Consider the following 16,352-nt stretch of genomic DNA (forward strand, 5'->3'; position numbering starts at 1 on the left):
AAGCAAGTTACTAACAAAGAGTTGCATAGGAGAAGCAATGCAAAAGGGGTCTTAAGGGACATGTGTGAGACCAAAAAAAGAGGGTGGATCAGTTATGTGGTGAATGAGGTGTGAACAACCCACATGCTCTATTTGTGTTCTTGCAATGTTGAGAGAAGAAGGAGGCCACTTGTGTGTTGACTAGACAGGGACTGCACTATGTGAGATGGCCACTATGCCTCTGGAAATAGTCCTCACTCCAATGAGATCACAGATCCTTCCAAGTACCCAGAGAAGGTCCCATTAACTTGTGTCATTGGCTCCTCATATTAAGTTTGTAGCTAACTAAAAATCTCTAGATCTTCATCACATGAAAAAGTCGTTTTAAAAAATTTTAATCTTTAATTTTTCTCATTTAAATGTAAAGACATTTTTCAAGTTCCAAATTTTTCTCCCACCTTCCCTTCCCTCCCCCCTACCGATGCCAGTAAGCAATTTGATATAGGTCATTTATTACTATCACATTGAACATTTTTCCACATTAATCAGAACAAAAGAAAAAAATGCAAGAAAGAATAAACAAGAACAATAACAAAAAAGCAACTGTCTGTCTGTATTCAGACTCCGTAGGGGTTTTTTTTTTTTCTGAATGTGGAGAGAATTTTCCACCATAAGTCTTTTGGCACTGTCTTGGATCATTATATTGTTGAGAAGAGTTAAGTCTATCACAGTTGATCATCACAAAATGTTGTTGATACTGTGTACAGTGTCCTCCTGGTTCTGCTCATTTCCCTCAGCGTCAATTCTTGTAAGTCTTTCCAGGAAAAAGTCATTTTCTTTCATTCCTGAAGTCGTAGTAGTAGTCATAGTTGTAATAGTTGTTGTCATTCACATTGATATATATAATTTTAAGATTTGCAAAGCACTTTTTAAATGTTAACTTGTTTGATCCTCATGTCAGCAGAAAACAAATCCAGAACTGAAAAAAGTTTTAGAAAGAAATTTATTAAGTCATCCATCCAGCAAAAGGGAGAGTGGAAAAAGGTAGCCCACTCCCCCTGAGTCTCTGTAAGTTTTACCTTCTACAGATTTAAAACAAAGTAAAAAAGAAACAACAGCTGCTTAAAATGTAGTTTAATCTATAACCGGACTTAGTTTACCTATAGGGTTTGTTTAACTAGGTTTATTTCCCTAGGGGATATATGAGATTATGACATTACTTAACTAAGTTTTTTTCAACTTTTATGATACTGAAGGATTGTGAATCTTTTATAAAAAAATTTTTTTTTGTGATCTTTCAATGCCTAGGAAATCTCCCTGTATTGTGTAGGGCACTTGTTTCACATTACAAGTCTAAGTACCCTGACTTATAAGCCCCTGATATTTACTAATTTTGATCCCTTTGATTATGTGTTGCCCCCAATCTAGTCCCTACTTCTCTGTAGAGGAATTCTATCAAGCTCTAGATAAAATGAGTAGTGAAGGGGATAGTCTTCATTGACTCCAATTACTTAACCTAGCTCTATGCTTCCGGGAATTGTGCTTCCTGTAGTATAGGAATGCTGGGTTTTAAAAAGCCCAAAGGGGGAAAACTGTAGGAAAAACTTAATTGCATTATTTGAACCTAGCCCTGTGTGGCTGAGAGACCAAACTTGTTGCTTAGAGACTAGATTGATTTAATGTTTGACTTAGGACATCCAGGTTATGCTGATCCCCAAACCTTTTAGGGATCTGAAAATTAACAGAAGGAATGTAAGGAATTTCCTCCTGTTATACATCTTTATGATATTACATATTTGTCTTATTAGCAGGTGAAAATTCTGCCACTGACTTTCCTATTAGGAAAGGTTTTTTTTTGGGGGGGTGTTTCCAGAGGGGGGGGCTGGGAGTAAGCATATTCTGGATGTCCTGAGTTAAGCATTAAACAAATGTGGTCTCTCAACCATGCCAGGGCTAGGATCAAACAATGCAATTAAATTTTCCTACATTCACAGTAATGTTGGGTAGTAAGTGCTATTGTTATCACCTCGTTTTACAGGTAAGGAAACTGAGGCCGAGAGCTGTTAAATGATTTACCCAGGCTACACAATTAGTAAGTGTCTGAGGGAGGGTTTGAATTCTGGTTGCAGCATCTCTCACCTACATCCCCTTCAGCCCCAGGCCCATACCTGCCACGAAAAGATAGGCCTGCTTCACCTCACTCCTAGAATATTGCAGTAACTGGTGAGTTGGCCCCTGCCTCAAGTCTCTCTCCTCTGCTATCCATCTGCCACTCAGATGCCAAATTGATCTTCCAAAAGCATAGGGCTAACCACATCACTTTCCTACTCAGTAAACTCCAGTGACTCCCTCTGACCTCTAGGATCAAATAAAAAAATCCTCCTTTTTGGTTTGTAAAACCCTTTACAATTTGGTTCCTTCTTACCTTTCCAGACCCCTAAGAAGACTTTCTTTACTCCTCCCTGTGTACTCTGTGGTCTTTCTGCTGTTCCTCACACATCTCCCAGCTCTGGACCATTCTTTTTTTTTCAGGGCAATGAGGGTTAAGTGACTTGCCCAGGGTCACACAGCTAGTAAGTGTCAAGTGTCTGAGCCCAGATTTGAACTCTGGTCCTCCTGACTCCAGGATTGGTGCTCTATCCACTGCACCACCTAGCTGCCCCCTGGACCATTGTTATAGCTAGATGCTCTTTTTTCTCACTTCTGACCTTTTGCTTCCTTCAGGACTCGGTTCAGAGCCTGTTTTCTTCAAGAAGCCTTTTTTGGGCCCTGTTAATTCTAGTGTCTTCCCTCTGACATGATCTTTGTTCTGTTCTCTACATATCTTGTATGTACGCAGTAGTTAGTATATCTCCTTCATTAGAATTTAGGCTCCTTGAGAACAGGGACTGTTTTTGCATTTCCTTGTATCCCCAGTATACGGTATACATTAAATATAGTCCATGGCACACAGTAAGCATTTAATAAATGATTGTTGTCTTGTTAACATCAAGTCCAATGTACTGTAAAATTGGGGGTTTTTTAACCTTTCTTTTGTATTCCAAGAGGCACCAGTGGTCTTAGCCTACCCTTCACTTTAGCCCAGTGTGACTGGCTACACTGGGTCTCTGTTTTCCCTTGATTGGGATGCTTCCCTTCCTCAACGACCCTATCCTGGGCATGACCAGGAATTGTGGGGTGTTCTCTGACGTTCAGATGGGTGGTCATGATGTAAGTGAAAAGGCATTGGGGGAGAAGTCAGGACACCTGTGTTTTCATCCTAGCTCCATTACTAACTTGCTGGGTAACCTTGAGCTGGTCATAGAATCATTTTTGGTCTAAAATTTCTCGTCTCTTAAATTAAAGTGGTGGTGGTAGTAGTGGGAAGGGGTTACCATGGGGGTAAGGACAAGAAATCTTGCTGTCCTACCTGACTCCCAAGCCTGTTGTGAGGATCAAATGAGATAAAGGGGTATATGCTAAGATAGTGCCTCAAAATCACAAATCAAACCATAATAACAAATGGATGGGATTCTTGTTATATGAATGTCTTAGAAAAGGGATTCACAGCTTAGCTACTTAGACTTCATCAAGATGTTGCAGGAAACCAGAAGTAACCTTAGAAGTAATTTTATTCAGTCTTCTCACTTTACAGATAAGGAAACTGAGGCTTAGAAAGGAAGTGACTTGTTTAATTCTCACAGGTTTCAGAACCAAGTTTCAAATCCAAGTCATTGTGCGGAGCCCTCTCTTTTATTTTTAAACAATACAGACCTTCCTTTCCTCTCTGTTCCTCCCCCCTCCCCCGACCTGCCTCTACCTATTAGCAACCTCCTCACTGGATCTTAGGGTTTGGAAATAGTAAGGGATCTGAGAGATCATCTTGTCCTATTCCCTTCTTGTCACTTACCCCAGAAGGGCCTTGAAGAGGTGGCTGAACTCCAGCCTAGAGCCTTGAATGTGTGTGGTAGGAGGAGGTAGGAGGTCACTAGGGACTAGGGGACCAAGTGCATTTTCCTGTTTCCCAATTGGGAAACTGGGAATTTGGGAAGAGGCATGTGTGTCACCATTTGGCTAGTAATAATGTCTTTCCATGGCTTCTCAGGGTAACGCTGTTGTACCGGAGAGTGCTGTTGGGTGGTTTACGGTTCTCATTACTGCTAAAAATGTTCTCTGTTACTATTCTTTAATCTTACTGGGGTCCTGTGGTTTCCATTCAAGAATGTATTTTAAGAGAGTGAGTCCTGCTTTTAACTGGCCCACGCTGAGTCTGTGCCACCATTGCCACAATGAGGGAATGCGTGTGTATACATACACATGTGATTTTTAAAAGTAATTCAATTTAGTAAATATTCATACAAGTCACTTTTGAAGGCCTGGCCTGCAGATTCATTAAATAAACCCTTATTAACCCCCAACACTAGGTGCTGGAGAGCCTTATGATACTGACCCTGCCCTCAGGAAGCTTATAGTCTTATAGGATGTATACCATCTTCTTGGTACACAAATAACTGATATAAGGGAGAGTGTGATTCATATCAGGGAAATACCTAGGCTGTGAGAAATTAGATGATAGATAACTTTCTAGGGGTAGGGAAAGTATTTTCTTCGAAGGTTCCCAGGAGGAAGGGGTGCAATACCTTAGCTGGGGCTTCCAAGGAAGGAGAGGCACTTCCTCTGTTCTGGGCACAGGGGAATGTCATAAGCAAAGGCATTGAAGAAGGAGTGAGAGTAGTTCATTTTAAGGAGAACAGAGAGAGCATGAAAGATGAATAATATGATTTAGGCTGGAAAGGTAATTTGGAGTCAGGTTGTAAAGGGTCTTGAATGTCAGTTTAAGTAGTTTAGTTTGTAGGCAGTGAAAAGGCACAGAGAATTTTTGAGTGAAACATGACACAGGATCATAGATTTGGAGCTAAAAGAGACCATGGTTAAATATAGGTCTTCTGACTTCTTATCCAGGGATTAATCCCCCCCCAAATACAGTAACATTCTGTGTGTGTGTGTGTGTGTTTTTCTCTGTCTCTGTCTCTCTGTCTCTCAATGCATTGTTATAGATAATCTAGTCCAAATTCTTCATTTTACAGAGGAGGAAACTGAGGCCCAGAGAGGTTAAGTAATTTGCCTAAAATTGCACTTTTAGTTTCTTAGTTGCAAAACCAAGATTGTAGAGTTCAACTCTCTTGATTATAGGCTCTGCAGGTCTTTCACTTTTAAACATGCCAAGTGGGGTCCATTTAGAACTGTGGAGCTGTTCTTCTGGATTAGCTGAATAGGATGGAGGTCAGGGCCCTGGTGGGGGGCCATACACTGAGCTTTTTGAGCAGTCTTCTTAGCTCAAGTAAGGATTGTGTTCGACTGAAGTGTGATCCATCTGGTAAGTGACCCTGGACCTGACTAGTGCTGTTTATCCAGGAGAGGTCAGGACTGATCCAGTCTGTTGTTCTGATAGGGACCAACCCAAACCCCTTGAGGCAAGAGCGACTGAGAAAAAGCTGAGCTGCTTAGAGCCAGCCAAGCCCAGCTGTTCCTGTTCATTTGCTCACTCACTCACTCACTGACTTACTCATTCACTCACTCATTCATCTTTTTTGCCATTAAGGAAACCAAGTGGTTTGGTGAGTTGCTAAGGAGGTGGAGGGAGGGGATGGAGGGGATGGAGGGGCTTGATGAGTTGGCTGTGGGGTTGGCTTCAGGAATAGTGAGCTATTAATCACACTTCTCTTTTCCTCAATGAACAAACAAGACATGAATACTGGAAGGTCTGACAGCTCTGACGTGGCTGACCCACTTGGAGAAGCTTTGTGCTCTCCTCATAGGAGGCTGGGCTGGAATTGTTACTGAAGACGCTTCTCTCTTCCTCTTGGCTTTGGCACTCTCCCTCCTACCTCCTGCCCTTTTCCCCAGGGTAATTCCCTTTCCTTTGCCTTTCTAAGGAAGATCTTTATCCACGGCCGCTTGGCTGGGGACTTTGCCTTTCTTTCCCAGTTCATTCCTTCCATCTCACGGAGGAAGCAGGAGCTTTTTTTCTTCATCATCTCCCAAAAAGGGTCTATGGATCAGTCTGGAGCTCAGGGAAGCATCTTGTTTCCTGGTTCGCTGTTGTTGTTTACTCCTTAGATTTAGAATAAGTCCAAGAGCAAGGAAATGGTCCAAGGCAGATGACAGACTGATAGCTCCATTACCATCCTCATCGTCCAAAGGCTTTATTAAGCACTTTATACATATCCTGCCTTGCGTTAGGCTCTATATAGGGCAGAAAGATCTTAAGGATGCTCCAAGAGATTATATTCATTTGGGAAAATGGTACATAAATCTTTGAATGTTCTTGAGAACATAGAATTTTAGAGCCAGAGTGCACCTTCAAGATGATTTAATTCAGACCCCTCATTTTACAGAGGTGTAAACTGAGGGCTGGGGGGGGGGGGCAAAATGATAACCCAAACTCACTCCAGTAATAAATGGGGAAGGCTAGATTTGAATCTAGCTCTTTTGACCCTAAACCCAATGTCCCTTCCACTGAGCCACACTGACTCAAGATGCTAAATATCAGATGTGTGATGCAGGTTGTGTGAGCTGTATGAGTTTGGGGGTATGGGTAGGAATCACTGTGGCCTGGAGTCTTTGGGAAAGACTTCATGGAGGAGAAAGAACTTCAGTTGATTTTAAAAATAGATAGGACAGGGGCAGCTAGTTGGCACAGTGGATAGAGCACCGGCCCTGGATTCAGGAGGACCTGAGTTCAAATTCAGCCTTAGACCCTTGACACTTACTAGTTGTATGACCCTGGACAAGTCACTTAACCCTAATTGCCTCACCAAAAAAAAAAATAGATAAGACATGGACAAGGGAGAGTATTTTGTGTTGTCACACTAGCCTAGGATCCAGCTGTTTCTATGAATTTCAAAGGATAGATTCTCTTTTTTTAAAAAATCCAGCTCAGGAGTTATCCATGACTTGTCATTGTCATCATTACTGTTGTCATTATCATCATTGTCATTGTAGTAACCATGAACTGGGAGGGACTCAGGTACAGGTTACCAGAGAATCTGAGAACAAACCATCATAGTGTTTGTCTGCTCTGAGGAAAGCATAGGGATGTGTCTCCATAAATTCTAGTGGGTGTGGTGCAGGTGAGTTTCAAGAGCATCACAGATGTACCATCCCTTTCCTCCCGTCAGCTCTTAAACTTTGGGAAAAGAACGTGCAAAAGAATATGCAATTAAACATGTCAATACATAAGCAAGTCTTCTGTTCCTCTTCCCTTTGTTCTCTAATTCTGATGGGGTTTTGGTACTAATTCAGTTCAATTCAACAAATGTTTACTTAGTATCTACTCTCCAAGCACCTGTGATCTCATCTTTTTCAGTCTTCTCCATAACTCCCCTTCCTCCTTCCCTTCCTCCTCCTCCTCCTCTTCTCTCTTTTCCCCCTCCCTTTCTCTTATTGATCTTCACTCTCTTCATATCTATTGGCTATTTTCCTGTTGCCTACAAACACCATCATGTCTCTCCCATTTAAAAAAAAATCTCCCTTTAGCTCTTTTTGTGGTGGCTAGGAATTGGGGGAAAAAAGGAGATGCCCATCAATTAGGGAATGGCTAGACAAACTGTGTTATATGATTATGATGGAATATTATTGTACTATAAGAAGACAAGCGGGACAGCTAGGTGGTGCAGTGGATAAAGCACCGGCCCTGGATTCAGTAGGACCTGAGTTGAAATCAGGATTTAGACACTTAACACTTACTAGCTGTGTGACCCTGGGCAAGTCACTTAACCCCCATTGCCCTGCCACAAAAAGAAAAAAGAAGAAGAAGGAGGAGGAGAATGAGAAGGAGGAGAAGGAAGAAAATGAAAGCAAGATGATTTCAGAAAACCTTAGAAAGACTTACATGGGGAGGAGGGTGCAGCTAGGTGGCACAGTGGATAGAACACTGGCCCTGGATTCAGGAGGACTGGAGTTCAAATCTGGCCTCAGACACTTGACACTTACTAGCTGTGTGACCCTGGGCAAGTCACTTAACCCCCATTGCCCTGCCACAAAAAGAAAAAAAGAAGGAGGAGGAGAAGGAGAAGGAGGAGGAGGAGGAGGAGGAAGAAAAGGAAGAAAATGAAAGCAAGATGATTTCAGAAAACTTTAGAAAGACTTACATGGGGAGGGGGGTGCAGCTAGGTGGCACAGTGGATAGAACACTGGCCCTGGATTCAGGAGGACTGGAGTTCAAATCTGGCCTCAGAGACTTGACACTTACTAACTGTGTGACCCTGGGCAAGTCACTTAACCCTCATTGCCCTGCCCCCCCCCCCAAATAAAACAAAACAAAACCTTACATGGACTGATGCAAAGTGAAGTGAATAGAACCAGGAGAACATTGTACACAGTAACAGCAATATTGTTCAATGAAGAACCATGAATGATTTAGCTATTCTCAGCAATATAATAATCCAAGGCAATCATGAAGGACTAATAATGAAACATACTATCTACCTTCAGAGAAAGAACTGATATTGTTTGAATACCGACTGAAGCATGCTATTTTTTTTACTTTCTTGTTTTCATTCTTTTTCTTTTATTTGAATCTTCTTGTACAAAATAATAAATATCAAATGTTTTATATGATTGTTTACTGTCTCAGGGAGGGGGAGGCGAGAGAAGGAAAGAGGGAAAGGTAGAATTTGGAACTCAAAACTTTAAAAAAGTTTAAAAATTGTTTTAGCATGTAATTGGTGAAATTAGATGTGTGTATACACACATGTACACACATACATATATGTACACACATATGTGTTTATATGTGCATATATATGTATACGTGTGTGTAAATGTATATGTGTTGTATGTGTGTATGTTTTCACTTGATTCTATCATTTTTCCTAGCTAACTCTTTGAGAAATCTGTCTATACTTGATGTTTCCACTCTCTCCTCTTATTCTGAACTGTCTGAACTCTGGTAGCCAAGCACATCATTCAATGGAAATTGCCCTCTCCTAAGTAACTAGTGGTCTCTTAAATGACAAATTCAATAGCCTTCGGTCCTATTGGACCTTTCTGCAACATTTGACACTGTTGGTTGCCTTTAGGGTGCTCTCTCCTCACTTGGTTTTTGTGCCATTGCTCCTTCCTGGTCCTCTCCTTCTGTTTCCTTTGCTGGTTCCTCATCTGTGTCATACCCATGCCTCGAGTCTCTGTCCTGTTCTCCTTCCCCAATGTTCCCCAAACTACATATGCAGCCCCAGCCTCTTTTCTGATCGACAGTCCCTCATCACTACCTCCTTTTCAGAAATCCCAAATTCAACATGTACCCAGAATTTATTATCTTTCCTCTCCCCTCTTCCAAACTTCTCCATTAGTATCACAGACTCCAGCATTCTTCCAGTCACTCAAACCAGCAACCTCATTGTCATCCTTCACTCCTCCCTCCCTTTCACCTCACATATCTAAATCCAGCACCAAATCTTGTCATTTCAGTCTTCAAAAAAAAAAAAGTAATCCCAGAGTCACAACCCCAGTCTTGCCCCTCATTGCATCCCATGTGGGCTATTGCAGTAGCCTTCAAAATGATCTCTCTGCCTCAAGTCTCTCACTCCCATCCATCTTCCACTCAGCTGCCAAAGGGATTTTCTAAACTATGGGTCTGATCGTGTCCTGCCTCGGCTCAGTGAGCTTTGGTGCTTCTCTAGATGGTCATCAGCCTCAAATATAAAGTCCTCTGTGTGGCATTTAAAACTCTTCCTAGGGCCAGCTAGGTGGCACAGTGAATAAAGCACCGGACCTGGATTCAGGAGGACCTGAGTTCAAATCCGGCCTCAGAAACTTGACACTTACTAGCTGTGTGACCCTGGGCAAGTCAGTTAACCCTCAGTGCCCCACAAAAAAACAACCAAACAAAAAACAACTCTTCTTAAACTTCCCCCTTCCTTTTTAGTGAGGCAATTGGGGTTAAGTGACTTGCCCAGGGTCACACAGCTAGTAAGTGTTAAGTGTCTGAGGTCGGATTTGAACTCGGGTCCTCCTGACTCCAAGACCAGTGCTTTATTCACTGTACCACCTAGCTGCCCCAAGGAGCTTATATTCTGTTGGTGAACTGAAGACAGAGTGGAAGGAAGAACTTGCTCCATCTTGTCTGGGTTAAAGAGCTGTATGTGGGTCTTGAGCGATGGGGAAAACCGAGAGGAGATGGGGAAAGGTGTCTTTCTCTTTTGCAAGGTTGAGCCAATACCTGCTGTTTTTGTGACTTCAAAGTCTTAATAATCACCCGTGTTAAAGGACTGCCATCACTAGTGTTGTTAATAGTGTATTGAACACCCTCTTCATGGAAGTACCTCTTGAGTTTCATCCTTGGGTTGCTGCAGGATAATGAATTTTGGTGCTGTATCTGTTCTCCAAGAACTTGTTGGCAGAGAAGGGGTCTTGATGTGTTTGAAGGGACGGAAGACCCACATGTACCAACTTACAAATTCTTGAAGTTGAAGTGAATAAATTATGCTGGCTAATTACATTAGTCTGTGCTTTAATTAATTAGAATGATCTGTGTTAAAACTTGCTCATCTAGTGGGCTTTTTTTGTTCTTTTAAAATATATTTTATTGATGTCTCTTGTTTTTATATCATGTCCATTTCCCAATGTATTCCTTCTGCCTTTTCCCTCCCAGAGAGTTATCCTTTATAGAAATAACGATAGAGACTGAACCTATGACTTGATTGGTATGGGGAACTCCCAAGTGAAGAAAACTCCCTTTCCCACTGCAGATCAGCAAATTCTCTGCATTCTGTAGTCTCAGGAGTTAGTTAGAGTACTGAGAGTTTAGGTTGTGTAACAAAGAATTTTTTTAAGGGAAAGAAATAGTTCAGCAAAACTAAGCAACACCATGGAAAAGTCTGACATCATATGCAGTGTTCCACAACTGGGTCTTCTACCTCTGCAAAAAAAATAAAAGCAGGGGAGGCATTTCTTCTTTGGGACCACATTTGGTCATTAGAACTTCACAGCATCTGTTGTTTTTATATATCAACATTATTATAGTGTTGTGCTTAATTTTTCCTGGTTCTGCTTACTTTATCTTGCATCATTTCATATGTCTTTCCATGTTTCTCTGAGTTCATCATATTTATTGTTTCTTATAGCACAGCCAGCCATATTCTATTGTATTCCTCTACTCTGTGTTCAGCCATTCCCTGGTTGAAGAGCATTTACTTTTTAAAAAATGAGCTTATCAGCTGTGTGACCCTGGGCAAGTCACTTAAGCCCAATTGCCTCACCAAAAAAAAAGTAAGGGTTTGGGATTTTTGTTGTTGCTTTTGTTTTTGTTTTTTTGCAGGGGAATGAGGGCTAAGTGACTTGACCAGAGTCACAGCTATTGTCAAGTGTCTGAGGCTGGATTTGAACTCAGGTCCTCCTGAATCCAGGGCTGGTGCTTTATCCACTGTGCCACCTAGCTGCCCTCAAACCCTTACTTTTAAAGCATATTGGCTGGGGGTGGGGGGAAGATGGGTTGAAGACTGCTTCAAGTAGCATCTTACCCACTACCTGACATGGAAACATACTTCATTTTACTGGATTGTGTCTTAGTTTCTGCATTATAATGATAACCCTCTAACTATCAGAGGGCTAGAGGACTGAGGGATTTAATATCTGGGAAATGCTACAGACCACATGTGTAAGAGCTGGACCAGTCGGATCTGGGATACCATTGGTGAATGAGTAAGGCTTAAATAAGGTGAACGTCGGGGGTCCTGTCCCAGATGCAGTGCAGGTTCCTGATCTCTTCTCTCTGCCTTTGCAGGGAGAGGCTAAAAAGGAGCCCGAAGAGCGCCAAGGCAGAGGGCTCCAGTCCTGTGCCGGCAGAGACCTCACTGTGCTCAGAGCAGGGGACGATGACAGACGTGAAGGTGAAGACGGAGCTTCCTGATGACTATATCCAAGAGGTGATCTGGCAGGACGACGCCAAAGAGTCCAAGAAGAACGTCAAGGACGGATCTGGGGATGTGCCAGCTGAGATCTGTGTGGTGATTGGGGGTGTCCGCAACCAGCAGACCCTTGGTGAGTGGCCCAGAGACATTGCTGGAAGGTGGGAAGCTTGTCTTCCTACCTTCCCATTGCCTTGAGTAGTTTTAGCGGCAAGTCAGAGGGTATGGGCAGGATGGGACCAGGACCTCGAGGAATAACTGTATTTCCTATCCAGCATTATAGCCCAGACCACCTGTCTGTCTTCTTCCCATTCCTTTGGCATGCTCTTCTTTCTGGGCCTCCTTCCCCTCATCCGTTGTCTGGGAACTCTTGAGTTCCACAAAGTGGGTGACAGAGCAGGTCCCATCGCTTCCCTTCTACTCCTGAACCCAGGAGGGAATGTGTTCTTGACTCCTGCTTTTGGACTGTTCTCTATCACACTCTGAACCAGTAGAACTGCTCCTTATCAGATCACCTCCATCCATCTCCTTAGGCATCTTCAGGATATACTTTTAGCTTATTGTTGTTCTTTATTTTAGTTTGCCTTCCTCCTCCTGGCCTCCCTTCCTCTCTCCACTTTTCTTTCATCAGCATCCTAGTGGGAGTAAGATTGGGTACTCACTGAGCACGGCCTCCCCTCCTCAAAGAAACCTACCTTGGTTATTTATGGCAGAGTTTTCAGTGACTCTTTTGCCTCCAGGATAGAGTATAATTCAGCATTCTAGACCCTTTTTTGGGGGGGGTCTTGCTGTATTTGGGGGTCAGAGGAACAGGGTTCAAATATCAGCCACTTCCCTGGGCATTTATAAAATGAGGGGGATTAAACTAGATGACCTCTGAGCTCTCTTTCAGCTCTGAATCTCTGCTCCTTTGACTCTTCACAGTCTGGCTTTACCCTAACTTTCCTAACTCCCTGCTCCCTTATCATCCAAAATGGTCTCTTCACTGTCCCATGAACCCTCTCTCCTCACATGACTCTCTTACCTGGACAGCCTGCCTCAACCTCCATGAAACCTTCCCCAACCACAGCAGTCTGTAGTAGTCCTGAACTCTCAGGGACCTTGCTAAATCTGACCCACACCTTTGGCACCCACTAGGGAGTGCCTTTTACTAGTTATGTTTCATGTTTCTCTGTCTCGTTTCCCCCACTGGACTATAAACTCCTTGAAGGCGTAGGCTTTGTGTGTTTATCTATGTATCCTTCTCTTCATGAGGCTTGAGCACCTTCTGAGAAGGTGCTGAGGAAAGACTGGCAGCTAAAAGAAAGCCATGTTCTCTGCTTTTCATTTTTAAATGTTGAGGTTTTTGAAAAGTTTGTTGCTGCCCTTTGTTTTTGCATCTTTATTTCCAAACATATCCTGCTACCCAGTGAGTCTTCCTTTGTTGCAGAGGTGAAAGGGGAAAAAACCCAGCTGTTCAGCCAAAGCAACCAACATTACCTGTTCCTGGAAGCACAGGCAACATCCTGCACTTGTATTTCCCTGCCTTTTCAGCAAAAGGAGGGAGATGCATTTTATTATCTCCTTTTCAAGGCCAAGCATGGTCATTATAATTTTATGATGTTCAGTTTCATTTTCTTGTTCTTTCTTTTTACACTGTTGTCTCCCTTGGCCATGTTGCTTTCTTGGATCTGCTTACTTCTCTCTGTATCAGTTATATTCTTCCTTCCATGTTTCCCTAAATTCCTCAGTTTCATCATGTATGGCACAGTGGTATTCTATTATGTTCACCTTTCTTAATTTGTTCAGCCATTCTCTGCTCTGTAGGTATCCACTTTGTGGTCAATTCTTCACTACCACAAAAAGTGCTTCCCTGATTTCATTTTTTTAAGTGCTGATGCCTTTTATTTATTTGTTTGTTTGTTTGTTTGTTTGATTGTTTGTTTGTTTTGAGGGGCAATGAGGGTTAAGTAACTTGCCCAGGGTCACACAGCTAGTAATTGTCAAGTGTCTGAGGCCGAATTTGAACTCGGGTCCTCCTGAATCCAGGGCCAGTGCTTTATCCACTGCGCCACCTAGTTGCCCGATGCCTTTTATTTTTATATCACATTCATTTCTAAATATGTGTCCCCATTCCTTACACTTGTAGTGAGGGGTACTGTGCCCCATCTCCCTCTCCTACCCAGTGATCCTTTTCTTGCAACAAAGATTTTTAAAAGGGGGAAAAAACCCAAAGCTCTTCAGCCAAACTAACCAGGACATTGGTCACATTTGCTAACATATTCAGTATTCTATATTCATAGTCTTCCATCCCTGAAATGGGGGTGTGGTGGGGGTGAAGGTGGGGATGGGGGTGGGAGGGCAGCACCAAGGGATATTGGCGGGAGGGACCCACCTTTCATTGTAAACAGAAGTTATGATTCAGTGACCTGATACCAGAAATGAACTGAGCTATGAAGCGTACATTCACATACAGGTCAGAACTTTTAGCAACTTCCCCCAGCTCCAACATTTAAATGTTCTCACCCATCCTTGGTGCAGACTCTAAAGGCAGCCCCACTTCTCTGCATATGTACAAGTCATGTGACTGGCGGCTGAAAGATTCCCTGCTTCCTGCATGAACTTCTACTTCTTACCTTCCGGAGGAAGAGAAAGGCAAGGCTAGACCTTCGTGGCCTTCACAGGGAAGGCTGCTGAGTACAATATCCCTCCCTCACAGAGTATGGCCATCGACTGCCCTGTGAAGTAATGGGAAGAGCATTAGACTAGGAGCGAGAGGCCTTGAGTTCTAGGGCTAGTTTACACCTTGAGTGAGTTACTTGGCCTCACTGTTCTTTGTTGGGGATAATGATGTCTTCTCTGGCCACCTCACAGGGATATTGTGAATAAACAGTTGGGGTAATGTGTGGGAAGTCCTGTACTGTTATAAGGGACTAGTATTATTATCATCTGAGTCCCAGAGATTAAGGAAGAAATTGGGGGTGATGGAGAGAAAAGAGGACTTTGAAATTCTCTTTGAAGTTCTCAAAGTTGACAGGCAGTGTAGTGTACTGGACTTGGAATCAGGAGACTTGGCTCCTAGACATAGCTCTGCCACTACCGAGATGGGGACCTTGGGCCAGTTATCATCCCTCTCTGGGTCTTGACTTCCTTGTTAAAATAAAAGGGTTTCTGAGCTTATTTCCAGTTTTGACATTTGATGCCTCCAGGAATTCAGAGATTCTTTGTGAAACTGTTTATTTCTGTGGCCTCCTGTTTATTGTCTGCAAAGACTGGAGAATGAGGCCACCCCCTAAGTGAGAACCTAAGGGGAGGGGAATTACCATTTTGTCCAGACCCATCAAAGTGAGGTGAGCGCTCCCTCTAGTGGCCAGATCCCTGCATTCCCAATTGAAACCAGGATTTCAGAGCCCCCAACTTGCCGGTGGAGGAGAGCAAGGCAGGCATTCTTTCTGAGCTCAGGACCTCAGCAGAGCGTGACATCTTCCAGGTGGAGTCATTTAGGCTTCAGGAATGGGGCGGGTGCCAAGGGGAGCTGACTTACTTGTAAGTATTTGAAATGGGGAGGTGGGATGCTGTCGGGGGAGGGACTTGGCATGACTAGAGAGAGCACCTTCTAAGCCCTCCAGAGCACCCTAGGATCTGGGAGGAGGGAGTTTGCTGGCCAGCGCTTCCAACTTTAAATGTTTCATTTCATGCCTTAGCTGCTAGGGAGCAGCCTCTGGAACCAGCATAGTCCGGAGGCAGTTGGCAAGAAGTGCTCAGTTCCACAGAGCAGAGAGGCTCCAGGGTCTCATTCATTCGGCCACTGGCACAGTGCTTGCCCAGTCTTGGGAGGCACGGGGATTGGCTCTGTGGATGAATAGCTTTCCTTTTTGATTACTCCAGGCTGCACTCTGTTTGAACTGGAGCCCCCATACGCCTCTTCCCTGGAGCCTTCTCTTCTCCCCTCTGCCTTCCTTCTCCCTCCTACTCCCTGTCCCCCCTCTAATAGCCATCAAACAAACAGTGTTCCCAAAGCTGCAAACATTATCTGTGCAACTTTCCCCTGGTGGTGATGGCCTGGGGGCTGAGGCTCAAGCTTGGCAGTTGGCAGCTTCTCCAGGGGCGGGGGTGTTGCTCTTGGAAGGGGCATGTATGTTTCTGGAACAGCTGGGGGTACTTTGGGCTGGTTCCATGGCCTGCACTAGGGAGCTGAGGCCGACTGCCACATTGGCTGCTGCCATAGCATGCAGGAATTAATCATCTGATGAGGGTTTCCTCTCAACCCTGTTTTGAATGTGTGCATTGAACAGAACTCGCATGGTATAGTTCACTGGAGGGCCAGAGGGGAATCCTGGAAACACCTTGCTTTTCTTCCTTTGTCAGCGACAGAGTGGCCGATGTTACAGACAGTGGCTTTGGTTGTTGGGCAGACTGTTGAGGCAGGGAGCAAGCCAACTCTCCTTATTGGTCATCAACTGAGAGGGGGCTTCAGATCCCTCAGAATGTCTGGCAGTGCCCTAG

The 16,352-nt window shown here is 43.6% G+C and overlaps 1 protein-coding gene across 3 annotated transcripts in view; it reads left to right on the forward strand.

Moving 5' to 3' along the window:
- ZNF618 (zinc finger protein 618) overlaps nt 1-16,352 on the forward strand; it is a 222,548-nt gene that overhangs the window by 152,161 nt on the left and 54,035 nt on the right. For all 3 annotated transcript variants that reach the window (XM_043981461.1, XM_043981462.1, XM_043981463.1), the window contains exon 3: nt 11,744-12,000. In XM_043981461.1, the coding sequence (XP_043837396.1) occupies nt 11,744-12,000 (257 nt within the window). The remainder of the gene's footprint in view (nt 1-11,743; nt 12,001-16,352) is intronic.

Source organism: Dromiciops gliroides, chromosome 2 (genome assembly GCF_019393635.1).
Source record: "Dromiciops gliroides isolate mDroGli1 chromosome 2, mDroGli1.pri, whole genome shotgun sequence".
Lineage (NCBI taxonomy): Eukaryota > Metazoa > Chordata > Mammalia > Microbiotheria > Microbiotheriidae > Dromiciops > Dromiciops gliroides.